We start from the raw sequence: 24135 nt of genomic DNA, 5'->3' as shown, positions 1-24135 counted from the left end.
TTAACCATTTGCCATGCCCATGTAAAGCCATGGCGACCACCTGTCTGTTACATAGGCATTGGGTTGGTAAACAATGGGTACCTGCTCTTGGCTGCTGGAATGGCTTATCATCTTCCAGGGGAATCTCTTCCTCTAGGTATTTTAAGTTTGTACCGGATTATTTTTATTTATTTATTATTATGTTGACTCAAGACTAATAGAAATCGGTTGTATGAATAAGCCAAAGTTGTATGAAAGCTATTCATCAGGTCAGGTAGAGATGATCTTCTTAACTGTTTCCTTATTTTTGTTAATGCAGCACTTTCTGCACCGAGTGTTTGGGTACCGTGGAGTGATACTCTTTCATTGGGTCTCTCGGGTTTACGATCATGACAGGCACCAAAAACCTTCCAAGTATCGACTAGCTGGTTTATTATTAAAGTATTATTATTAATCAAACAGTGTTGGTAAATGGGATGAAGACTGTATGTCTGGGGAAGTCATGAAGGAACTAAAACCCGAACATCAAACGTTTTATCAAGTATTGATAGATCAGAGGGACATATCACAAGTTACTATCAATTATAATTATATATAATTGATTATTTATTAGAGGACATCTCGAAACGCTGTTACGCTGAGTTCTGTATCTAATAAAAAGAAGTTATACTGTATACCAGGTACAATAATGACGATAGTTAATGTCATTATGGAGTGTATAGGATTAGACTATGTGAATCACGAGGACATACTCCCTTATACCCCGAGTCCCAATGCGCTGGTCCAACATAAACTCTTTCAAACCTTCTTTTCTCCTTCTACTGATGGTCAGTCATTATTATAATTTTGAATATCATTAAGTATAGGTAATTCACCAATAATTACAAAGGACTTCCTCTCCTCTTGGCATCAGAAGCACATTTGTTGGTTGGAAAGGATTGAAATACATAGAGAGACTACCTTTAACATCAGGATCACTGTGATGCCATTTTATATGGGAGCAAAAGTACAAGTAAATGTAATTATCGGTTTTTGTTTTATTATTAGTAATGTATACAGGATGAAATATTGTCTACGGAATATTGGGTATGTGTCATCAAGTTAATGTGCAGAGTATTATGAACTGATTATTATTATTATTATTATTATTATTATTATTATTATTATTATTATTATTATTATTATTATTATCATTCATACAGTGGCAGTATTGTATTAGACTGGAGAATATCAGTGGATCCACAGTGCAGCTGCGTAAGAGGCACTGGCGTATTTATAATAGGACAGAGTCTTTACTGGAAACTGTTAAAGGAGAAGGTGTGGTAGGACAGCAGCCGATATTGTCAATAAGGCAACCAGCATACCAGTACAACTCGCACGTGTCACTCAAACAAACAAATGGACTAATGTGGTAATGTGTACGTGTTGTATCTTGTTTATTTGTTTGTTTATTGTCAGGGGTACTTTTCAAATGGAAAGAGAAGACGGTTTTCTATTTGACATCAGAATACCACCTTTCTCATTGGAAGAAACATTATAATCAACTCTTATTTAAAGAATTCATAAATTATTTCCTATTTAGTGCATAAATAGAACACTTATGGTATTGTAGTCCCAGCTGTGGCCAGTAGTCCTGACTGACTGTTGGTTTGTCCTTAGTAACAAAGAGAGGGAGAGGGACGATTAATACAGGTAATTGAAAGAAGTATAGTATTTCAAAGAGGAAAGATAATAATCGTATTGCCTTCACTTTTGTGTTGTGTTAACAAGTTTATGGTGTGAATCTCTTTTATTATAGATATGGCTACCAACATGGACATGTCTACTAGACTGTTTCAAGCCTCACTGTGTCAGAGCCGCTCACTAGTTGATAACTTAGAACCAGCCACTGCTCGACTAGTGGCTGACCTACAGAAACAAATTGATAAGCTAAAGGGAGACATAGAGATTGAAAGGAACAGGTGTCGTTCAATGGCCAGAGATCACCTTGTGGAGTTGAAGAGATTGAGAGAAGAACAAGAATACAGATTAGAGGCTAGTCTAGAGGCACAGGGACAGAGAAAGCAAAGTGAAAAGATAATGGAATTGAAAAAACTAGAGGAGACACTTCGTAGAGAGAAAGAAGTAGCCATTAGATCACTAACAAGAGAGAAAGGTGACGAACTGAGAGCCATGGAAAAGAAATTAGCAGCAGAATATGAAGAGAAATTACGTTACGCAGTCGAACAAGAAAGAAGACAAGCATTTAATGAAGCACAGGCACAACTACCGGACGAAGGAGAACTCATAGCACGAGAGACAAAACTAGCAAAGGAAGTATTTTCACTCGGAGGAGAAAACATGAAACTTGAAGATCAGGTGAGACACTTGAGTGTGGAGAACAAGTCACAGATTGACATGATACGACGGATGAAGAAAGAGCATGAAGCAGAAATAGACTCACTTCTGCGTAAGAATAAGTCAGAGGCTGCGAGAGACAGCGCGAGGTTGAGACTGGGGGAGCAGATCATTCAAGAGAGAGAGGCAGAATACATGGAGATGTGTCAGAGAGCAGAAGCAGCTGAAAATGAATCAGCAGAATTACAAAAGGAATTGCTTGTGTTGAGGGCAATGACTGATAGTACTGGTGATAAAGTAAAGAAAGACAACTCACCTCAAACAGCAAGAGTAAGTGTATAATGTAATAAACTAACCTCTTGACAGTAATTGTACATCCAACAATTCTTACCTGATGATCACTATACCCTTCATCTCCCTCTCTCTCTCTCTCTTGTCATGTGTTGTTGTTTGTTTTTTGTTAATTTGGCACACATTCAGTGTCAATGTCCTTTGTATAATAAACAATTACTATTTGTTAATAATTTATTTATTTTTATAGCGTTCTGGTAGTTTATTGAAGCAAGTGGAAGAATTGGAATATTCTGTGAGAAAGTTGGAGGATGACAAATCTGTTCTTAAACAAGAGAATGCCTCACTAGTGAGTACATGTAGCTAATGAGGTTTGATGCGTTAAGAGTATGTTGACACACATTGTTGGTCCCTTTATAGAGAAAGAGGTTATCACAGGAGGCAGAGGGTAAAGGACTCAAGGAAACTGACGATAAAATGAAGAGACTCCGCAAGAGAAATGCTGACCTCGTCACTTTAACCAAAACGCTTGAAGAAAGATGTAAAGTGTTGAAAATGGAAAATACTAAAATGGTTTGTAATGAATTACATGTAAATGTGCGTCATTGTGGTGTATTCTGCAGCAAGAGAAGCAGGTTTTGAACAATAGCGACATTGAACAACAGATTAGGAAGACTTTGTCAAGACAACATGCAAAAGATATTTCAGACTACACTAGAAAGATAGCATCCAGGGACAGAGAAATAGTTGAACTGAAGAGGAAACTGTCAAAAGTACGCAGTTATTAATAGTTATTAATAGTTATTAATTATAGTATGAGGTCACTGGGGGTGTGGCTAGATCAGAGCATTCCAGTGAAACTGCTAAGAAGATGAAAACAATTTCTCTTGAGAAACTAAAAGCAGAAAAACTGATAGCAAAGTTATACAGTGTAAGTACTAGCTATGCATGTATGGTGTACTAATGTGTAATGAATGTAGCATCTACCAGCTGATGCTGACGTGCAGTTAAGTATTAAAGAGTTTTCCAGTGAAGCAGTTACCATTGAACAACTGGCAGAGGAAAACATTAGTTTACATAAACAACTTTCACTTATGAACGATGAGATTGATGGTGGGCGTGTCAGTGAAAGGCGTGGTTTACATAAAGTGGGATCTGTTGGTAGCATCACTCCAAGCACAGTGAGTGTATCCTTTAGTCAGAGACAGTCTCTACATGCAGTTCCTTTGTATCTAGACCAACACTGATATAGAGGCAGTGAGAGAGCTAAGGGAAGAGAATTACAAATTAAATCAGAGAATTGATGAATTAGCAAAATCTGAGCGCGAAAAGGAAGACCTTAACAACCAGCTGGTTGATGTGCAGCTAGCAGCAACCTCTTACGAGAAAAAATTAAAAATATTGGAAGAGGATTTGGAACAAGCACGTTGTGTGTCTCAAGTAAGTGGGTTTGGTTTGTGGGCGTGGTTTATCATCATTAGGACTATGAGAGGGCACAGGAGCACTGCTCTGAATTGGAAGAGGAAATATCACGAGCGAGAGGCCTCCTGAATGATAAGGATAGAACTATATGTCAGTTTGAACTTGTAAGAAGAATAATGTTCATTAATGACACGCCCACCATCATCACTTAATGAATTATTGCTAAATGTATACAGTGTGTGTTTACACTTAACTTGTTTATTTATTACCATATTAGGAATTGCAAACTCATCGTGATCAATTGAAAGAAAAAGATGAAGAGATAGCGTCGTTAAAAGTAATGAATAATTAATTTATTGATTAATTATTATTTAATTAATTAAGGATCGCGTCCAACTATTGAAAAGTGAAGTTTCAAAAAGTGAAGAGTTGGTTCTTGAACTGCAAGGAGCAGTGGACCTCCTGTCTCAGGCTCCCGATACTAACAACACCTACATACAGACCTCTCCTCTCTTCTCTCCTCAGAGATACCAAAAATCATCACAAACCTCTCCTGCCTCTGTTAGAGTAACCACGATAATAGAGGAGAACACACCTAGCAACCAACAGGAGAGTTCACCTAGCAACCAGCAGGGGAGCGCCCCTGGCAACCAACAGGAAAATGTCCCTAGCAACACTGCCCCTAGCAACCAGCAGGTGGTCTATGATCTTCACAGTGAACTGGCGGAGGTGGGTGTGTCTGTTTCTGATTCTTATGATTCACAAATGGACACTAGTAACGAGAATCTGACCAATCAGATTAGTTCCGATAGTACTACACAAGACAACAGTTTATTTGAAGTGGGTGTGGTCAATAGCGATAAGGTCACACCTACTTTTGATGTGTCCAGTGAAGCTGTTTCGTTGTATATTGTGTGTGATGATTATCATCCATTAACAATGTCCCCTAACCCGGACAGTGAGAGAGAGCTCTCGCTGAGGAAAGGTGATTATGTGTATGTGGACGGGTCAATAGACGAGGTTGGCTTCTATACTGGGTATAACCCTCAAGGTAGAAAAGGTCTCATTCCTTCTAATTATGTAAAGAAACTGACTAATGATAATTGTAAGTCTGTTCTTATTATTATTATTATTATTATTATTATTATTATTATTATTATTATTAGTTAAATCATCGGCTGTAGTACATTCCCAGGTCCCATTCACCCTCCCTCCTCCTCTTAATCTTGAGATGGTTCAACAGAGTGTTCAAGATGATTCTTATTCCGTTACTATCAAATGGGATCATCCTAAGCTCCTCCCACTGGCGTCATATCGGGTCTATGTTAATAGCCAATTAAGAACCACTGTATCTAATAATAGTAACAGTACTGTATCTAATAATAGTAACAGTACTGTATCTAATAATAGTAACAGTACTGTATCTAATAATGGTAACACTACTGCTGTATCATTAACTAATGTACCAAGACATGAGGTAAACTTGTTGTTGCTTTGTTTGTTGTTGTTATTGTTGTCCAGTTTGTTTACATTTCAGTTCGTACTTGTATGAATGACTTGGAATCACCAGACCCTCAGAAAATGATTGAAATTAATCCACGTTAGTTTTTTAATTTACGTTTATTTATTTATTTACTTATTTCTTCAGAGCTCCCTGAGGTTCCCATTCAGTTAAAGGTACAGCTAGTTTCTCCGTTATTATACCGGTTGTCATGGAAACTGTGTCGTTTTCCCGCCCCCACTCTTAATTACGAGTTATTTATTAACGAATCTGTCCTATTGAAGAAGGTGTCTAGTGAAAGCCTAGTCCTTGATGATGATGGAGAGTATTTCATGAGCCTAGGACCAGAGGACGTACAGTCCATGGACACATCAGCTCCCTATACAATGAGCCTGAGGGTCACTGATGGACCAACTGTATCTCCTTATTCAGCCTCTCTTCCTCTCCCGTCCGAATTGATACTTCTAATTAAAGAGCACCAAGAAACTACATCATCCAGTACTAGTGAAGTGGTTGGGGCTTATAATGAAGTAGGTGTGGCTAGTAGCAGTATCACTAGTAACAGTGAATCCTCTCTACCTGAAATTATACAAGGTATCATCAGAAAATGTAATAAATTGAGAAATTCTCCTTTTCAATTTTGGCAAAATTTGACCAAAATCTCTGTACTGTAGTACAGGGACTTTTGTCCGATTTTAGAGCAACTTTAAAGATTTGTAAAAGAGCCAAACTTGATCAGAATCAGCTCAAACTTTCTACAAAACTTAAGAACATTTATAAGTCAAGTATCAGAAAATATTATAAAATTGTAGAATTCTGTCCTAGTCATTGCTGTTTGAGTGTGGGATGGTTTCTGGGGAACATTAAATTGAAACTGCTCTCATGTATTCTAATTTTTGTGGTTTTCCCATTTATTTTTTGTTATAATAATTATTTAATTAATATTAATTAGTATTTTATTTGTACTATTCTCTCCTTGTCTCTCTCAATCAGTGTCAGTTGGTTCCTTGTATCGTGCTCTCTATTCGTATGACCCTTCCGTGAGCTCACCAAACGGAGAAGGAGCTGGCGACGAATTAACTTTTTATGAAAACAACATCATTAAAGTACTTGTTGTATATCAATCATGAGATTCATGTACATCTTGTCTTGTGTTAGGCTCTTGGTGAACTAGATGAGGATGGGTTCTTCCTTGGATCATGCAATGGAGCTGAAGGATTGGTACCCAAGAACATGGTCCAACTAATTACTCATGAAACTGATGGATCTTCTGGTTATTATTATTCATTTTATTTATTGATTTATTTGTTTGTAGATTATGATCATTCGGTTTCCAATGGCAACTATTCTGTACATCTCGTAAAGGCTCTTTACGATTATGAGCCCAAGACTCAGTCCCCAAACGAAGAGTACCAGGAGGAGCTGTCCTTCACTAGTGGGGACTATATCACTGTCTATGGGGAGCCAGTCGACGGGTTTTATGAGGTATGTGTGGTCATTATTAATGAATACTAATGAGGTTCTTTAGGGTGAGCTGAATGGTTTGAAAGGTTACGTTCCAAAGAGTTTTGTGGAACCAGTTTCCAATTCTTTTTTATTAAAATCACTGAGCGGCAGCAGTCTACAAGTAATTGACATTATGATTAATGAAAATGTTAACTTTTATCTATTAATATAGAACCAAACTGAACAAACTGATAATATTGAGAGTTGAATAGTTCTTATTGTATTATAGTATTAGTTGGTTAATTATGTTTTTGTTATTTTTGTATTAAAAATGAAAAAAAACATATGTCATGAAGCTCCTCCCTTTTCCTCCAGGATGTCCTGCTACACAACATCTCTGTCTCTCTCGCTCTGTGTCAGTTACCGAAAGACACAACACAAGGAGAAGTGTATAAAAGCTGGTCTGTAAGTCGGTTACTGGAGTAGTTTGGTCTTCTTTGATCAATAATGTTCAAGTTTCTTTTGATTCTTTATGCTATATTCCTAGCTGAGGCTCTGCCTGCCGGACCTACAGTTCCGTCAACTGTAGAAGAATGGGAGTCAATGGTGGAGCATGAGATTAGCAAGAGGAGGGAGTCCAGGGGACTGCCCTTGCAGGAAGATGAAGCTGTCTACGTTACTGATCTTAAGGATCACTACACTGAAGCATTCACTAATATCAATGATCTTGCTGCTGTGGAAGAGTCTTTCTATCCTTCCGGTAGAGAGATGACCAGAGAGAGGAAAGTGAAGGCCCGTTACATTGTGTTTATGACGGAGGAGTCGACTGACCACCACCTGGACAGGGTAGTGAGAGTGCTGGAGAAGGCAAATAGGGAGAGTAATGGTCACTATGTAGCTAAACACATCAAGAAGATACGTTATGTTGGGAAGGGATTCTCAGCTACTCTGAGTAGCAGCGTGGTGGAATTGGTAAGTACTTGTTCTTGTTAATGATGGCATACTCATCACACATAGCTGTTCAGTTTAATTACCATAATAATCCGTGACAGTGTTTTCCTTATTTGATTATAGTGTACAGTAAATACAGTGTACTATAAGATAATTATGCATGGTATTTCTTCCTTTATGCAAGCACAAACACAAACAAAAAGGCAATCACAATATGGCCCTGCTTTTAATATGATTCTGTACCTGGAGTGCGTCCAGGTGTTAGTCTTCCTTGAAACCTGCCAGTAGTATCATAGTAGTAATGTTTGGCATCATTTCTTGTCTTTTCTCTCCTTATTGTAGTTGAAAAAACATCCACAATCTTACAGCATTGAAAGTGATCTTGTCATCAAGAGAAACAATCAGGAATCGCGTTATGAAGAATTAGACGAGTTCCTTACACAACAGGATGAGGAGAGCACCGGGGCCAAGACCAGCTCTGGAGTTGAGTGGAATCTTGATCGTATTGACCAACATGACGGGCTGAACGGAGCTTACAATCCAAAAGGAAATGGAAAAGGAGTTGATGTCTATATCCTGGACACTGGAATACGTTACACTCATGACGAGTTTCAAGGAAGAGCCAAGTACGTTGGCTATGATGCTATCGATGAACTGGTAAAGACCAACTCTCCCAAGAAGGGACTGGATTGCAATGGACACGGGACACACTGTGCAGCTACTGTTGGTGGTAAAACATACGGAGTTGCTAAAGGCGTCGCTCTTTATAGTGCCCGTGTTCTGGACTGCACTGGGACCGGGTCCATTGGAGGTATTCTGGATGCAATGAACTACATCATAAAGAAAAGGAAGACATCAGGGACTAGCAGGAGGGCTGTCTTCTCCATGTCTCTTGGAGTTAAGAAGAATAAAGGATTCAATCTTGCAGTCAATAATGCAGTGAAGGCTGGGATTGTTGTAGCATCTGCTTCTGGTAACCAGATGAGTGATTCCTGCATGTACAGTCCTGGGAGTGCTGAGCTCTCTATATCAGTGGCTGCCAGCAGTAAGACTGATGAAAGTGCTTCATTCTCTAACATTGGCCTCTGCACTGATATCTATGCTCCAGGTTATGATATACTCAGTGCTGGTCATGATTGCGATTCCTGTACAGCCTCAAAGAGTGGGACATCAATGGCCTGTCCTCATGTTGCTGGCTATGCTGCCATTGTCCTTGGTCTCAATGGCCAATACAGTCCCAGTGACGTGAAGAAGGAGATGATTAAAGTCTCTAGCAAGAAGAAGATTAATATGAATGAGATGACAGCTAGCCTGGCCACTATGACGCCAAATAGGTTGCTCTACGTTGGAAAATGATTGGAATTTTACAAAACATCAAGAAACTGTTAATTTAATTAAATAATTTAATTTTAAATAATTCATTCATTCATTCAAGTCATTAGGACTTTTTCTTAGGCAGTTTTATCTCAGGATTAACTGTACTACAACATTGTTGATGATTTTGTAAAAATAAATTTTTAAAACAAAATTTTGAAATTTCGGGGTTTGGGGGGAAATTTTGATTAAAGTTTCTAATTAATGCCCATTAGTTTTGAGCGTGCGCAGTAAGTGATTGGGTGGAGTCCTTGGTACCGGATCAAAGGAGACACAGTCTCTGTTTACTGAACAAAGACATAAAGTGAGAAATAATTTCTTCCTTTACAATGGAAGGCTTTGAACTCAGTTCTTTCTCTGCATTAGTAACAGCTAGATTGACTGAGATACTTTTGCTGCCTCATACAGTGGAATACCATCATGTCATCAACGAACCAAGAAATAGAGCAGAAAGATGCAAATGAAGTAAACTATTGCGTACATGTACATGTATCTAACATCGATCTAACATGTTTCTTTGTATCATTATATATACCATATTCAAATTATTAATGACCAATAATTGTAGGTGGAGCCTAGTGAAGAACCTGCCACACCCCTCTCATCAGATAAAGAGAAGATTATTGAATTTGCCGATTTATATTCGATAGATTTAGCATGCGAGAGATTTGGAGTTACTAAAACTGTCCTCAGAGGATGGTTGAAGCAAAGGAACATTCCAATCAAACCAGTCTACAACTCCCCGGGTCAAGGGAGAAAGATCTCTTACTCAAGGGAACTCGACGGTCAAATAGCGGACCACGTGAGGTCCTTACTGGAGGCTGGGGAGAGAGTCTCTGTTCATGACGTTTGCACTTATGCTCGTAAGCTGATTCAAGAGGAGAACCCTGAGTTTACAGCATCAACCGGATGGGCTCAACGTTTTCTCGTCCGTAATAACATTGACCTCAGCTTTCAGTTGAGGAAGTTGATACCATCAAACAGGCAGACTGGTAGTAATGGCAGCCTTGTCTCGTCGACCCCCGACAACAGAGGAAGACCTTTATCATATCCGGCCCAACTGGACAACAGCATTGCTGACTGGGTGAGACAGAGAACTGCCAAAGGAGACACCGTTACTAACTCTGAGCTAAGGAAGCACGCCAAGGAAGTGATCAGTAAAGAGAATGCCAGTTTCACTGGGTCTGCCAGCTGGTCCCAGAACTTCTTATTGCGACACAGACTGAGTCTCCAACCAACCACGCCGACTAAGAACGAAGAGAGAGAGACCACACCTCCTAGAGAAGAGGAGGGGCAATCAGGACCTGGTCTGTTAGGAGGAGGAGGAGGAGCTGCTGTTGATGAAACTGTATCGAATACACTGGCACTGTTGACAAGTGAGGGGTTACCAGGTGTAGTTGAATCATCGTTATCTCAAGGATCTGGCATATCATTGTCTGATCTCACTAACGAGTCCATTATAGTTGATTTATTAAATAATAATAATCATGACTCGGCTACTAATTATTCACAACCGTCACTCGATTCTTCATCAGGTTTCATAACTCTGGGACAGCATCTCTCTGATCTTGTTAGTTCTGTCAATACATCGACCAATCAGAATACACTTGAACTAGCCACACCTACTCCAGCAGCCAGTGCTTCAAAGTCCCATAGTAGCTCCCCTGGGGATGTGATTGGTTCAGGGACACGCCCACTGTCTTATACTAAAGAGACAGACCAGCAGCTGGCTGACTGGGTCAAGGGGAAACAAGCAACTGGAGAAAAGGTGACGTTTGCCTCACTGAGGTCTCACGCTAGGAAAATAGTTTCATCAGAAAACCCAAATTTCAGTGCCTCGGTGGGTTGGGTCACCCCTTTCCTGCTCCGACATAATCTTGACCTGAAAATTAACAACAGGAAAATGAAGTCAACTAGAAAGACAAGTCAACCTCGCAAGCTCTCACCTAAAGACGAGCAGAGCCTTGACGAGACTGTACTGGAGGGATTAGGGGAGCAAGGGCTCACTGACACACCCTCTCAATTGACCAATCAGAATACAGACGACCCTTCACAACAGGAAGAGGTTGTCATGGTAACTGAAGTTAATGAAGAGAAGGTTACTCCAAAAGGTAAAGTGAAGAAAGGATCTCGTTCAAGACACACTCTAGCAGAGAAACTGGAGGTGGTCCGATTAATGAGAGAGTATAATCTGGCAGGGCACTACGTGAGCAGGTTATTGGGAATAGCTACTTCAACGCTGTCAGGCTGGGTCAAACTAGTGGATCAAAAAGGGACAGAACTTGAAACTCTCTCTACCAACAGGAAGAGATCAAATAGAGCAGGACAGGGCAGGCCTTTGACTTATTCCAGAGAGAAAGACGACATGATAGCTGACTGGGTTAGTATTGGTTTATTATTATTATTATTATTGTTATTATTATTATTATTATTATTATTATTATTATTATTATTATTATTATTATTATTATTATTAATTAGGTGAGACAGCAACAGGATGGTGGTGTTCCAGTAACTGCTAGTGATCTGTCGGCCTATGCTAGTTCTTTGATTGGAGAAGAGAACAACACTTTTGTGGCTTCAGTTGGTTGGAGGCACAAGTTCCTTCAGAGACACAACATTCAATTGCAGCAACTTCATTCTTCATACAAACCAGACCAGACCACCACTGACTCCCTCTGTGTCCCCATTCCAGTCCAAACTGAAGAGGTGATCTGTACTGATGAGTTCTCCATTGAAATGAATGACAAGCCGCTTCCTAGCGAGGTACTGACAGAGCTCCTGGCATGGGCAAGGGCTAGGATCAGTGATAATGGGAGTCTCTCAGTACAAGAATTTTGTTCCCACAGTGAAGAGGTCATACTACCAATGGACCCATTGTTTGTAGCCACTCTTGGCTGGGCCTTTAGGATCCTTCACACCAATGGAGTGTTCCTTGATCCTAAACCAACCACCATTGAGCTTGGAGGAAGGAAGAGGAGTAGTGGCCATGATGACAACAATGATCCTAACTCGATCAAGAAACCTTGTACTGAGCCTGTCTCTGATCCTGTCACTGGATCACCTCCTCCTCCGGTCACTGGAGGCACTTTATGTCAGGCACTCCTCTCTCTCTCTCAAGGACAGGAGGAACCTGTTGTCATGGAAACACAAGCTCCACCTACTCAAAGTGACCCACCCTCTCTCCCTCCTCCTACTGCTAAGAATTATTTTGGTAAATTAGCACGTGAATTCACGTCAGAAGAGAAAGAGGAGGTGGTCCGATATGCCAATGCCACTACACTGCAAAAGGCAGCATTGAGATATGGAGTGGCAGCTCCTACAGTTTGGAGGTGGAGAATGGAACTCAAACTACATCAACCAAAATACACCACAAACCAGAAGAAATATATCGTCAAGTTTGCTGAAACCAATTCACTGAAAGAAGCAGCTCAAAGGTTCGGAATAACAACCAAGACAGTTCAGAACTGGAGGAGGAGCCTTCAACTTGACGGGACATTGAGTGACGTTGAAATAGCAGCAATAGCCCCACCCATAATGATTGGAACAGAGGGGGAGGGGCTAACCACACCCACCAGTAATGGACTCATAACTGAGGAAGTGATTCCATTGGATAATTCTCATTTTCAGTTTGTAGTTGATGGAGGAGAAGTGGCTGAAGCAACCCGACCTCAAGTGGGTGTGTCTAACAATACCAACTCCTCTTCACTGGAGGTGGTGCAGGTACAGGACGTGGGTATGGAGTATGACGTGGTCTCCTCTGAAGGTCATGCAGCTAAACCAAGATGCACTCCCGAGGAAAAGAACCACATACTGCAGTATGCACTGGAGCACACCATCAGGGAAGCGTCAGTAAAATATGGAGTGAGTCCAGGGACACTGTACTACTGGAAGAAGAACCATCTTTCTTTAGCTAACGGACCAGGGGGTAAGGCCAGCAGCAGCAAAGGGACTGGAGGAAAGAGTGAAGATGCTACAGAGTCCAGTGCCAGTGGCATTGAACCAACAGTTGTTAGTGTACCGATGACAATGGACATATTAGCTGGAGGAGGGCCAGGACTGACTCCCGATCCATTGCAATCCTTATCCAGTGATGTACTGATTGATAGTAATGTCCCAACTGCCAGTCTCATAGCTGCCATTACACAGACCCTCGCCTCAGCTACTCCTGAACAGCTCCAAAGCTTACAACAGATCACTACCGACCTCAACCTCCTCCAAGCAGTCACCTCCATAATGAACACCAGTGAAGGAAGTGTTGTCAGTAGACCGGCCGAGGGACTGGGTGAGGGTATTTCATCTCCTACTGACGTCCTGGTATCATTCAACCCACTGACACGCTCAGGGACTGATCCAACCAATAGTGAAGCAGTTACCATGGTAACAGAAGAAACTACAACTACTGAGAAAAATATTGATGACATGAACTCTCAAGAAACTGAAAACTGAAACACATACACCTTGACAGTACACTAGTCCCTGCTAGCTCACATTAAGTTGTCTTTTGCTATCGTAATGTTCAACACACACACACACTAGGTTAGGTTTCATTATACATGCACATGTGTTTATGGAAGTAATTGTACACGTACATGTACGTTTATTTGTCAAAATTCAGAGTACTAGTGGCTTTTATCTTTAAAATTCCATAAACTAGTAGATTACTAATAGTATACGGAAACCACGTGTTAAAAGGAGTGGTTTACGATGGTATACAGTAGAGGGTCTGTGTCCCTGCTGAGTATAGTCTGCGTGTGGCTGTTCCTGGGGCTCCCAGTCTGGTGGAAGACCACAACAGTGTACAGGTCTACTCTCCCTCACTCCTGGATCACCTCCTTGCAGCATGAGCAACAGGTAACTCTATCTCCACCCACTTATTATTAATAATTGAATCAGGTTCTGTCGGTCCTGTCCTGCAATATTAGTGCCATCAGTTTAATCACTGGCCTGGACCTATCATCCTTTATTAAGAACACGTCTTATTTTACCAGTAAGCTGTCATCATAGTTGTTAATATTTTATTATTGGTAATATTTTATTAATTAATAGTATTTAATAAAGATTCAGTAATTAATGTACACTCATTAGTTAAAGAATATAGAGGTAATCTGTTGTCATGGTAACAGTAATTGTCATGGTGACACTATAGGCGAACCATTGTCCATTGAAGACCTTTTAAACAAGGAATCTGTCTCAAATCCTGTTGGACATTATTCCTTAATAGTAACACGAGCTCTTGAATACAGTACCCAGTACAAGAATGAGAGGAACCTTTTCATAGAGTACATCAACAGTGAGAAGAATGGGTGTGGCTTTTTATTATTATTATTATTGCAGATACTCAGTTACAGGAAGATATTAATGATTCTGTTTATAAGTTGTGTGGAGTGGAAACTTTTAATAAGTTACTTAATAATTCAAATAAAGTAAATATTAATTAAATATTATAATTAATTAATTATTTTTTATAGAAAGAATCACTGAGAAGGATGAAAATATCACCAGGTTTAATTAATAATTATTGTAATTACTATTTATTACAAGATAATGATAGGATATGACATCAGTATAGTAGTCATTAGTTCTGCTGATTCAGCAGTATCGGAATGGAATATTGATATCAGTACAAATCAGTTATTATTACCTTTTCTGAAACACAACAACATCAAAAAAATTGCAAATTTTACCATTAGCTCACAAGTAAATCACATATCCACTAGTTGCACTTTAATTTTTGTAATTATGACTTGATCTACATGTACATGTAATGTACCATAAATGTGCCAAAAACTATATCTTATGGCAATTGAGCTTTAAATGGCCGTAACTTGAAAAATTAATGTTGGAATCAGCTCAAACTTTCTACATAGCATAAGGACATCAATATTTAAAATGTAATAAAAATTAGGAGTGATTTTAGAGCCATTTTTTGGAAAAAAACCATGGGCTATAGCCTTGGGTGTTTTTCAGATTTTTGGCATTTTCTTAAAATGGCCGTAACTTGAAAAATTGAAGTCGGAATCAGCTCAAACTTTCTACACAGCATAAGGACATCAATATGTATCAGAAAATGTAATAAAATCAAGAAATTCCATCCCTTTCAATTTTGATGAGATTGGCCCAGTACTGACAATGTGTAGTACAGGGTCTTTTATCCGGTTTGGGAGAAACTTTTCAAAATCATAAAAATCCCAATTTATATGGAATCAGTTCAAACTTTCTGTACAACTTACATAAGTTCATGTATACATATACACTGTACATGTATGTGTCAGAAAATGTGAATAATTATTTTATTTCTTATACTGACAGTTGTTGTATTTTACTGATGTTGAGTTTATGACGAGTGAAGACATTAACTGTCACACAGTGTCACCAGCACATGTTCCCCACATGATCAGTAAAGTAGATGCTAAATTAGGTAATGATATTTAATTATTAATAATTAATGAATCATTTAATCTGTAGGCTCCACAGTGTCCCAATGGCCAAGACTTACCTTTGTAGTTTATGTACCTCATCCAACGCAAAGACCACTATTGATTAGAAATAGGAACAGTAAAACAAGTTTAGGTTATACTACTGTTGTTTATTGTTGTTTTAGGTGACAACACTGATTCATTTCTTGTACCGCAGTGGGGAGGAGTTATATTTTATAATGATTATGTACAAACTAGAGAAAATGACACCATCAGTGTAGACATGAATGTAGTAATGCCAACTATTGTAAGACAATTGAAGTTACTCCTGGGAATAAATGATGAAGTATAATTAATATTATTATTATTATTATTATTATTATTGATTTAAATATTTGAATTATTGTCTCTTAGCATAAAAGTGAGACTTCACCTCCTTACAACTTACATGCCTGGGTACATATCAGTTAATTTATAATCATTATTAGCAATGAATAGGATATTGATCACCTCCTAATGATACAAACGTTAGAGAGACTCTCTCTAACTAAAGTATCTTTAGTGTCACTGATACAGCTTCTTGATAATGTGAAGAACATGGTCATTAGTGATCACATTCAAACTGAGGCATGATATGATATTGATTTGTTTATTTATTTGTTTGTATTTGCAGGTGGTACAGTCTTTAAATGATCTTAATAAAGTACATTATTTATTTATTTATTTATTTATTCATTCCGTGTTGGTAGTGTGTTGCTAGCATTGCTGATGGTCAATGGTCAGTGGCTCATTCTCAGTGTGAAACTGCATTAGATCATGCAGGTGAGTTAATGAGACTCACCCACTGCAGTGTTAGTTTTATTATTATAAGCAGAGGTTGCATTCTTTGATCCAACTATACTTGCTCTCCTCTACTTCCCTGATGATCAAAAGTATATCCAAACATTAATTGCTAAACCAGTACTCTTCCCTCTTTCTCAAGATATGCCATTTACATTCCACTGTTTCTTCCTGTTGGTTTCCCTGTGCTTCTCTCTCTCATTAAATTATTGAAATCATGGCGACAGTCAAGACATAAAGAAAAGACTTCTTAACATTATTTATTGATCAGTAATGATATTCAAGCACTTCAACACTCAGTGCATGCATTTAATTTTAAAAGGTCAACATGATTATGAAAGGTGTTGCTGTGGTCCTGGTATCATTCCTTTCTCTGTCCTTCACTTCTCCTCCTCCTCCTCCTCCTGATGTCCTCAAATGGACTGAACTTGAAGTTGGGATGATGTACTCGTATGACATGGTCTCCTTCACTAGCCAAACAACTAGCAACACTCAATACTTCTGTCTTGGGGTGGGAGGCAGTGGAGGCTCCCTTCCTCCTCCCTCTCTCTTCAACCCGTCTGCCATTGATACTGACAACTGGTTAGATGCAGCAGCAGCCATTAGAGCCAAATATGCAGTCCTGGTAGCACAGCATTGCAGCGGGTTTAGCATGTGGCCGACTGACATTAAGAATGAAACCGGGTTCGAATACACTTACAGCATTAAGAACTCTCCACTCAGTAAAAGAGGATTTGATATTGTAAAGGCTTTCATTGACAGCTGCAAGTCACACAACATACTCCCAGGAATATACTACAGCCTAAACCAGAACTATTATCTCAATGCTGGACGAGGTATAGTGCAAAACTCACAGCTGGTGCCAGGACAGGCGAAAGTATCTCAAGATCTTTATGGTCAAATTGTCCTGGCTCAAATGAAAGAACTTTGGAGTAACTATGGGGAACTGGCGGAGATATGGTTTGATGGAGGCTGCTCTGTTCCTGGAATTTCAGATAACATCTCTTCACTTCTTGAATCGCTCCAACCTCATGCTGTTTATTTTGGAGGATGTGCCAAGTCAAACAACCTCCGCTGGGTAGGCACTGAGTCAGGAAGACCAAGCTATCCAATATGGAGCACTGCTATGGACTGTAGAGCAGGAACAGGTGACCCTAAAGGCAACGTATTCTGTCCAGCAGAATCAGACACCACACTGCACACCAGTGGACAATGGTTCTGGAGGGAAGGGGACGCCATTAAGAGTTTAAGTGACTTACAAACTACATACTACAGGACAGTAGGTCAGAATACCAACTTGCTCCTCAATGCAGCTCCTAATGATAAAGGTTTGATTGAAGAAGGAAGCATGGAAAGGTATAAAGAGTTTGGGTCGTGGATTGATTTGTGTTTTAATGCTCAGCCTGTCATCAAAACAAGCGGAAAAGGTAAAATAATTCGACTTATTTCAGCAGCTGGTCAGCCGTTCAGATTCAACAATATAATAATCCAAGAGGATCAAACTAACGGACAAGTTGTTACTCAGTTCTCAGTCTACAATCCAATGTATAATGGAACAGTATCTATATACAATGGGACCTCCATTGGACATAAAATCATCATTCATCTAACTGATGATCTCTGGCCTTCACACGAGCTTGTACTCAATATAACACAGGCAGCTGCTGTGGAGCCAGCCATTACTAACTTTGCCGCCTATAGCTGTCATGCTTAAACATCCATTATTAACATTTGCTATAGTTGCTACATTTTTCTTTAAAATAATATTAAATTGAAAGACAAGTTCACCTCAAAGTTTGTGAAAATAATTATTGTCAATTCAAAAAGTCCAATTTTCATCAAATCAACTATAAAGTCAAAGATTTTTTAAAGTTGCTCAAAAATCGGACAAAAGTCCCTGTACTATAGTACAGGGATTTTTGAAAAATGTCCCAAAAATTGACAAGTAGAAAATTCCTCAATTTTATTACATTTTCTGATGCATATACATGTACTTATGCAGTGTAGAGAGATTGAGTTGATTCCAAACAAGTTTGGATTTTTAATGATTTTTTAAAGTTGCTCCAAAATCGGACAAAAGTCCTTGTACTATAGTATAGGGATTTTTGGGAAATTTCAATAAAATTGACAAGTGAAAAATTCCACAGTTTTATTACATTTTCTGATGCATATACATGTACTTATGCAGTGTAGGGAAGTTGAGCTGAATCTGATCAAGTTTGGATTTTTTATGATTTTTTAAAGTTGCTCAAAAATCAGACAAAAGTCCCTGTACTATAGTACAGGGATTTTTGTAAAATTTCCCAAAATTTGACAAGTAAAAAATTCCTCAATTTTATTAAATTTTCTGGTGCATATGCCTGTATTTATGCTGTGTAGAGAGATTGAGCTGATTCCAAATAAGTGTGGATTTTTTATGATATTTTTAAAGTTGCTCAAAAATTGGACAAAAGTCCCTGTACTATAGTACAGGGATTTTTTAAAAATTTCCCAAAAATTGACAAGTAGAAAATTTCTCAATTTCATTATATTTTCTGATGCAAATACCTGTACTTATGTTGTGTAGAGAGATTGAGCAGATTCAAAACAAGTTTGGATTTTTTATGAATTTTAAAAGTTGCTCCAAAATTGGACAAAAGTCCCTGTACTATAGTACAGGGATTTTTGGAAAATTTCAATAAAATTGACAAGTGAAAAATTCCTGAATGTTATTACATTTTTTGATGCACATACATGTGTTTATGCAGTGTAGAGAAGTTGAGATGATTCCAATCAAGTTTGGATTTTTTATGATTTTTTATAGTTGCTCTAGAATCAGACAAAAGTCCCTGTACTATAGTACAGGGATTTTTGGGAAATTTCAATAAAATTGAGAAGTGAAAAATTCCACAGTTTTATTACATTTTCTGATGCATATACATGTACTTATGCAGTGTAGGGAAGTTGAGCTGATTCCGATCAAGTTTGGATTTTTTATGATTTTTAAAAGTTGCTCCAAAATTGGACAAAAGTCCCTGTACTATAGTACAGGGATTTTTGGAAAATTTCAATAAAATTGACAAGTGAAAAATTCCTGAATGTTATTACATTTTTTGATGCACAAACATGTGTTTATGCAGTGTAGAGAAGTTGAGATGATTCCAATCAAGTTTGGATTTTCTATAACTTTTTTAATTTGCTTCAAAATCGGACAAAAGTCCCTGTACTATAGTACAGGGATTGTTGTAAAATTTAAAAAAAATTGACAAATAGAAAATTCCTGAATTTTATTACATTTCCTGATGCATATACATGTACTTATACAGTGTGGAAAGATTGAGCAAATTCCAATCAAGTTTGGATTTTCTATAACTTTTTTAATTTGCTTCAAAATCGGACAAAAGTCCCTGTACAATAGTACAGGGATTGTTGTCAAATTAAAAAAAATTGACAAATAGAAAATTCCTGAATTTTATTACATTTCCTGATGCATATACATGTACTTATGCAGTGTAGAGAGATTGAGCTGATTCTGATCAAGTTTGGATTTTCTATGAATTTTTAAAGTTGCTTCAAAATCGGACAAAAGTCCCTGTACTATAGTACAGTCATTTTTCAAAAAATTCACAAAAAATGACAAGTAGAAAATTCCTCTGTTATACATGTACTTATGCAGTGTAGAAAGATTAAGCAGAATCTGATCAAGTTTGTATTTGTTATGATTTTTTAAATTTGCTTCAAAAATTGGACAAAAGTCCCTGTACTATAGTACAGGGATTTTTCAAAACTTTCACAAAAAATGACAAGTAGAAAATTTCTCAGTTTTATTACATTTCCTGATGCCTATACATGTACTTATGCAGTGTGGAAAGATTGAGCTAATTCTGATTAAGTTTGGATTTTCTATGATTTTTAAAGTTGCTTCAAAATAGGAAAAAAGTCCCTGTACTATAGTACAGGGATTTTGTAAAATTTCACAAAAACCGACACATAGCAAATTCCTCAATTTTATTACATTTTCTGATGCATATACATGTACTTATGCTGTGTAGAAAGATTGAGCAGATTCCGATCACATTGAGATTTTTTATGATTTTTTAAAGTTGCTCCAAAATTGGACAAAAGTCCCTGTACTATAGTACAGGGATTTTTCAAAAATTTCACAAAAAATGACAAGTAGATAATTCCTCAATTTTATTACTTTTTCGAATGCATATACATGTACTTATGCTGTGTAGAATAATTGAGCTGATTCCAATCAAGTTTGGATTTTCTATGATTTTTAAAATTGCTCCAAAATGGGACAAAAGTCCCTGTACTATAATACAGGAATTTTGTAAAATTTCACAAAAAATGACACATAGTAAATTCCTGAATTTTATTACATTCCCTGATGCATATACATGTACTTATGCAGTGTAGAAAGATTGAGCTGATTCTGATCTAGTTTGGATTTCCTATGATTTTTTTAATGTGCTCAAAAATCTAACAAAAGTCTCTGTACTATATAGTACAGGGATTGTTGTAAAATTTTAATAAAATTGACAAATAGAAAATTCCTGAATTTTATTACATTTCCTGAGGCATATACATGTACTTATGCTGTGTAGAGAGATTGAGCTGATTCCAATCAAGTTTGGATTTTTTATGATTTTTAAAAGTTGCTTCAAAATTGGACAAAAGTCCCTGTACTATAGTACAGAGATTTTTCAAAAATTTCACAAAAAATGACAAGTAGAAAATTTTTCAGTTTTATTACATTTCCTGATGTATATACATGTACTTATGCTGTGTAGAAAGATTGAGCAGATTCCGAACACAGTTGGATTTTCTATGATTTTTTAAAGTTGCTCGAAAATTAGACAAAAGTCCCTGTACTATAGTACAGGGATTTTTGTAAAATTTCACAAAAACTGACAAGTAGAAAATTCCTTAATTTTATTACATTTCCTGATGCATATAGATGTATTTATGCTGTGTAGAAGTTTGAACTGATTCCTGTGATTAATTCCAATGAAATGTCTACAGTAGATTTATTCTTGCTACAATTTTGACTCTGGCTGGGACTTAGAATAGTAATGGTTTCTTACTTGGTACACTAATTCTCACTGAAACTTAGAAGAAAGAATACTGGGATCTTTATTCTATAATACTGGTCAAACCCACCAACTTTTTCAGATCAGCTAGCCCAGTATAATAACAATAACAACAACAAGTGACTACGAGGGCATATACACAATGAATGACAATAAAAAAAATAAATAGTTACACAAATAGTCCACTGGTCTAAGAAAATTTAATTTTTGACAATGCTTCCATCAGAGACCTTCACGAGTGAGTCGATAATGTCCTCGGTGAACAGAACCGATGATTGAGACGAGATGGGGTGGTCTGAGTGGATGTGAGTTAGAAATGATGTATCAAACGGCTGACCACACATATAGCAGTGTATATTCTAACCAGATGGATGAACTAATATTCTAATGATCTTCTGTAGGGTACAGGTACCTTTAGGACCATGGTCAAGACTCAAGAGCTTCATCCCAAATCCTAAGCCATGAAATCTCACATGATACCTCACCAATAAGAGTAGTAGTTGGGTGTCCCTTAGCTTTAGATAGGAGTTGATTTCTGTCATGATCAAGTATGGTGTCTTTAGACTTCATAACAACATAGTATCAGGTTCCTTTAGACACTCATCTAGGGCACTGGACTCAAGACCCAGATGGTGCTCCAGTAGTCGGCATTGCTGAACAATGGAGACTCCCAGAGGATCAGTGATGAGACTAGGAGTGAGTATCTGTGAGCTGAGGTTAGTAAATGTATCTTTAGTTAGTAGTTTAGACAGGAATTTCAATTTTCTAATTAGCACAAGACTGGCAATAGAGAGCAGTATTGTCTGCTGCGCATGCGCAGATCCCCCTGTATAAAGGAATGGGCCAACCTGAAAGCTGCTCGATCGAGCCATAGATATTAGAGTAAATGAAAGGGATAGGAAACCACCGTGAAATTTATGGGCATGTCATGCGTTGCCTAGCGACGTATGCAAGTTGTCGTTTTTCTTACCGGGAAACTAGGAAAATGGAGGACCATCACTGGACTTCTTGGCTTATAATTCGTGTCCGATATGGAGTACAGATCCAGTTCCAGGTCAGCTGCAAAGATCAAGATCATATCTATCCATTGATACCTGGTTCAGAAGGACTGCACTAATGGCCCGAATGAAATCCTATCTTGAACTCCTACTGTCAAGTTGTCCAAACTGCCGATTTTGTTTTGTACCTTTTTCTGAAAGTCAATTTTATGAACCATCTATTGGTGTTTAAAAGACATTAACCAATGTTATAACCGAGGTCTTGAGACATCTTCTAATAGGAAATATTGTATGGTTGTGATTTCTAAGCAAAAAGTAGACCCAAATTTTGCTTTTGTTTTGTACCCTTAACTCGCCAGTAACAAATACTCTAGCCTTAAACTTTTTTGTATCAGTCTGTACTTCAAATGCGGAGGTCTTCCACATGTTTTGGGGCTTTCCTTCTATTTCATAAATAAAATAAAAATAAATATTCAGTTTTACAATTTTTCACAATTAGAGATAATTTTGAATGATACAAGAGCATAAATATCATATGAAAGAAAATAGAATATTTAGCACAGCCATAAAGAAGGTACTACATAGCAAAGAAGCTATTCATTTTGTTTCTGGAGCTCTGAATGCAGCAGAGAAGTGCCCTTGTCATCACTGCAGGACCTTATTCTAATTTTTCATACACCATTTTACTCTAATAATCCGTTCAATTTAATACGGTATTAGCAACTAGCATTTCCTGCCGGGAACGGTGGTTTCCTATCCCTTTCATTTACTCTAATATCTGTGATCGAGCTGAGGAAGTCTGAGTTAATTGATAGGTGTGGCCAGTATTGTCTGCTCTGCTGCGCATGCGCAGATCCCCTGTATAAAGGAATGGGCCAACCAGAAAGCTGCTCGAGCTGAGGAGGATCTTCTAGTGACCGGATATTGCGCAATACATCAAAGGGATTGCTCACTGTGCAAGCCCATGCATGCCCCGGGCAAGCCCATGCATGCCCCCGGCAAGCCTATGTCATGACCTGGGCTTGCCCGTACAGTAGCCTTTCAATTAATTGTGATCTGCGCATGCGCAGATCCCCCTGTATAAAGGAATGGGCCAACCTGCAAGCTGCTCGAGCTGAGGAGGTCTGAGCTAATTGGTAGGTGTGGTTAATGATGGTGGCCCATCCTACATACTAGTGAAGATGTCTGGTGTAAGGAGACTTATTCCTGTTAACAAATTGACTCTGGCTGGGACTTAAAATATTAAAAGACCTTCTCTTTCTTGATGTCTTGGGCCGTCTTTCATTATCATTGGAGACTTGTACACAATCCTGGCCTGTCCGAGGCTTACCTCATCCATTACAACTGTAATTACACAATAGATCAATACTGTATATAATATTGTGTGTGTATAACTCATTAGCATGAGTTTTACTGTATTACTGAACATGTACAATTAGGTAAAGTACGGTTTAAAATACAGTACAATACTGTTTTAACTGCTGTATATTAGTGTTTTTACT

The 24135-nt window shown here is 38.1% G+C and overlaps 6 protein-coding genes across 8 annotated transcripts; all 6 read left to right on the top strand.

Annotated features, from left to right (window-relative positions):
- Positions 1-10: 10 nt before the first annotated feature.
- Positions 11-1590, top strand: LOC105316724 (polymerase delta-interacting protein 2-like). Of its 2 annotated transcripts, none has more exons than XM_019993161.1 (10): positions 11-136; positions 193-253; positions 299-393; positions 442-550; positions 593-659; positions 702-806; positions 846-985; positions 1039-1065; positions 1182-1390; positions 1438-1590. In XM_019993161.1, the coding sequence occupies exons 1-10, from the start codon at positions 30-32 to the stop codon at positions 1517-1519; spliced, it is 1002 nt and encodes a 333-aa protein (XP_019848720.1). In that variant the 5' UTR covers positions 11-29; the 3' UTR covers positions 1520-1590. The 2 variants fall into 2 exon arrangements, with proteins under 2 accessions (XP_019848720.1, XP_019848719.1); XM_019993160.1 differs by having other exon boundaries at positions 846-991.
- LOC100637786 (peripheral-type benzodiazepine receptor-associated protein 1-like) lies at positions 1565-7320 on the top strand. Of its 2 annotated transcripts, XM_003384099.3 has the most exons (19): positions 1565-1671; positions 1778-2646; positions 2858-2956; positions 3028-3180; positions 3231-3380; positions 3422-3538; positions 3588-3788; positions 3844-4047; positions 4089-4193; positions 4307-4366; positions 4414-5134; positions 5196-5506; positions 5551-5629; positions 5678-6124; positions 6524-6636; positions 6689-6803; positions 6846-7015; positions 7059-7157; positions 7209-7320. In XM_003384099.3, exons 2-19 carry the CDS (start codon positions 1780-1782, stop codon positions 7242-7244), a joined length of 4047 nt encoding a protein of 1348 aa, XP_003384147.2. In that variant the 5' UTR covers positions 1565-1671; positions 1778-1779; the 3' UTR covers positions 7245-7320. The 2 variants fall into 2 exon arrangements, with proteins under 2 accessions (XP_003384147.2, XP_019848716.1); XM_019993157.1 differs by lacking the exons at positions 3588-3788; positions 3844-4047; positions 4089-4193.
- Positions 7321-7370: 50 nt separating this feature from the next.
- Positions 7371-9455, top strand: LOC100637662 (proteinase T-like). Its single transcript, XM_011411840.2, has 2 exons — positions 7371-7948; positions 8270-9455. Exons 1-2 carry the CDS (start codon positions 7484-7486, stop codon positions 9281-9283), a joined length of 1479 nt encoding a protein of 492 aa, XP_011410142.1. The 5' UTR covers positions 7371-7483; the 3' UTR covers positions 9284-9455.
- A 56-nt stretch (positions 9456-9511) lies between these two features.
- LOC109580222 (uncharacterized) lies at positions 9512-13954 on the top strand. The gene is made up of 4 exons (XM_019993159.1): positions 9512-9605; positions 9668-9766; positions 9870-11681; positions 11783-13954. The coding sequence occupies exons 2-4, from the start codon at positions 9722-9724 to the stop codon at positions 13748-13750; spliced, it is 3825 nt and encodes a 1274-aa protein (XP_019848718.1). The 5' UTR covers positions 9512-9605; positions 9668-9721; the 3' UTR covers positions 13751-13954.
- Positions 13955-13989: 35 nt separating this feature from the next.
- LOC105316720 (GPI transamidase component PIG-S-like) lies at positions 13990-16881 on the top strand. Its single transcript, XM_011411828.2, has 16 exons — positions 13990-14155; positions 14198-14291; positions 14351-14404; positions 14451-14594; positions 14639-14727; positions 14773-14806; positions 14856-15001; positions 15614-15722; positions 15770-15859; positions 15906-16066; positions 16135-16176; positions 16219-16347; positions 16394-16423; positions 16470-16542; positions 16595-16652; positions 16703-16881. Exons 1-16 carry the CDS (start codon positions 14009-14011, stop codon positions 16812-16814), a joined length of 1512 nt encoding a protein of 503 aa, XP_011410130.2. The 5' UTR covers positions 13990-14008; the 3' UTR covers positions 16815-16881.
- Positions 16882-16888: 7 nt separating this feature from the next.
- On the top strand, positions 16889-18274 carry LOC105316723 (putative alpha-L-fucosidase 1). Its single transcript, XM_011411839.1, has one exon. The coding sequence runs from the start codon at positions 16889-16891 to the stop codon at positions 18272-18274; it is 1386 nt and encodes a 461-aa protein (XP_011410141.1).
- The last annotated feature ends 5861 nt before the right edge of the window (positions 18275-24135 follow it).

Source organism: Amphimedon queenslandica, unplaced genomic scaffold (assembly GCF_000090795.2).
Source record: "Amphimedon queenslandica unplaced genomic scaffold, v1.1 AMPQUscaffold_13500, whole genome shotgun sequence".
Classification (NCBI taxonomy): Eukaryota; Metazoa; Porifera; class Demospongiae; order Haplosclerida; family Niphatidae; genus Amphimedon; species Amphimedon queenslandica.
Note: the sequence above shows the minus strand (reverse complement) of the source record. Positions and strands in the feature narration are given on the sequence as shown.

Excerpts from the sequence above, each read along its gene's own strand:
- LOC105316724 (XM_019993160.1), top strand. The coding sequence starts at position 30 with ATGGCGACCACCTGTCTGTTACATAGGCATTGGGTTGGTAAACAATGG. Across the intron at positions 660-701 it reads GAAGTTATACTGTATACCAG|GATTAGACTATGTGAATCAC; the intron begins GTACAATAATGA and ends TGGAGTGTATAG. Across the intron at positions 807-845 it reads CTTTTCTCCTTCTACTGATG|GTAATTCACCAATAATTACA; the intron begins GTCAGTCATTAT and ends CATTAAGTATAG.
- LOC100637786 (XM_003384099.3), top strand. The coding sequence starts at position 1,780 with ATGGCTACCAACATGGACATGTCTACTAGACTGTTTCAAGCCTCACTG. Across the intron at positions 7,016-7,058 it reads CAGTCGACGGGTTTTATGAG|GGTGAGCTGAATGGTTTGAA; the intron begins GTATGTGTGGTC and ends GAGGTTCTTTAG. Across the intron at positions 7,158-7,208 it reads TGAGCGGCAGCAGTCTACAA|AACCAAACTGAACAAACTGA; the intron begins GTAATTGACATT and ends CTATTAATATAG.
- LOC100637662 (XM_011411840.2), top strand. The coding sequence starts at position 7,484 with ATGTTCAAGTTTCTTTTGATTCTTTATGCTATATTCCTAGCTGAGGCT. Across the intron at positions 7,949-8,269 it reads GTAGCAGCGTGGTGGAATTG|TTGAAAAAACATCCACAATC; the intron begins GTAAGTACTTGT and ends TCCTTATTGTAG.
- LOC109580222 (XM_019993159.1), top strand. The coding sequence starts at position 9,722 with ATGTCATCAACGAACCAAGAAATAGAGCAGAAAGATGCAAATGAA. Across the intron at positions 9,767-9,869 it reads AGCAGAAAGATGCAAATGAA|GTGGAGCCTAGTGAAGAACC; the intron begins GTAAACTATTGC and ends CAATAATTGTAG. Across the intron at positions 11,682-11,782 it reads ACGACATGATAGCTGACTGG|GTGAGACAGCAACAGGATGG; the intron begins GTTAGTATTGGT and ends ATTATTAATTAG.
- LOC105316720 (XM_011411828.2), top strand. The coding sequence starts at position 14,009 with ATGGTATACAGTAGAGGGTCTGTGTCCCTGCTGAGTATAGTCTGCGTG. Across the intron at positions 14,405-14,450 it reads ATTAGTTAAAGAATATAGAG|GCGAACCATTGTCCATTGAA; the intron begins GTAATCTGTTGT and ends GTGACACTATAG. Across the intron at positions 15,860-15,905 it reads ATTGATTAGAAATAGGAACA|GTGACAACACTGATTCATTT; the intron begins GTAAAACAAGTT and ends TTGTTGTTTTAG.
- LOC105316723 (XM_011411839.1), top strand. The coding sequence starts at position 16,889 with ATGATTATGAAAGGTGTTGCTGTGGTCCTGGTATCATTCCTTTCTCTG.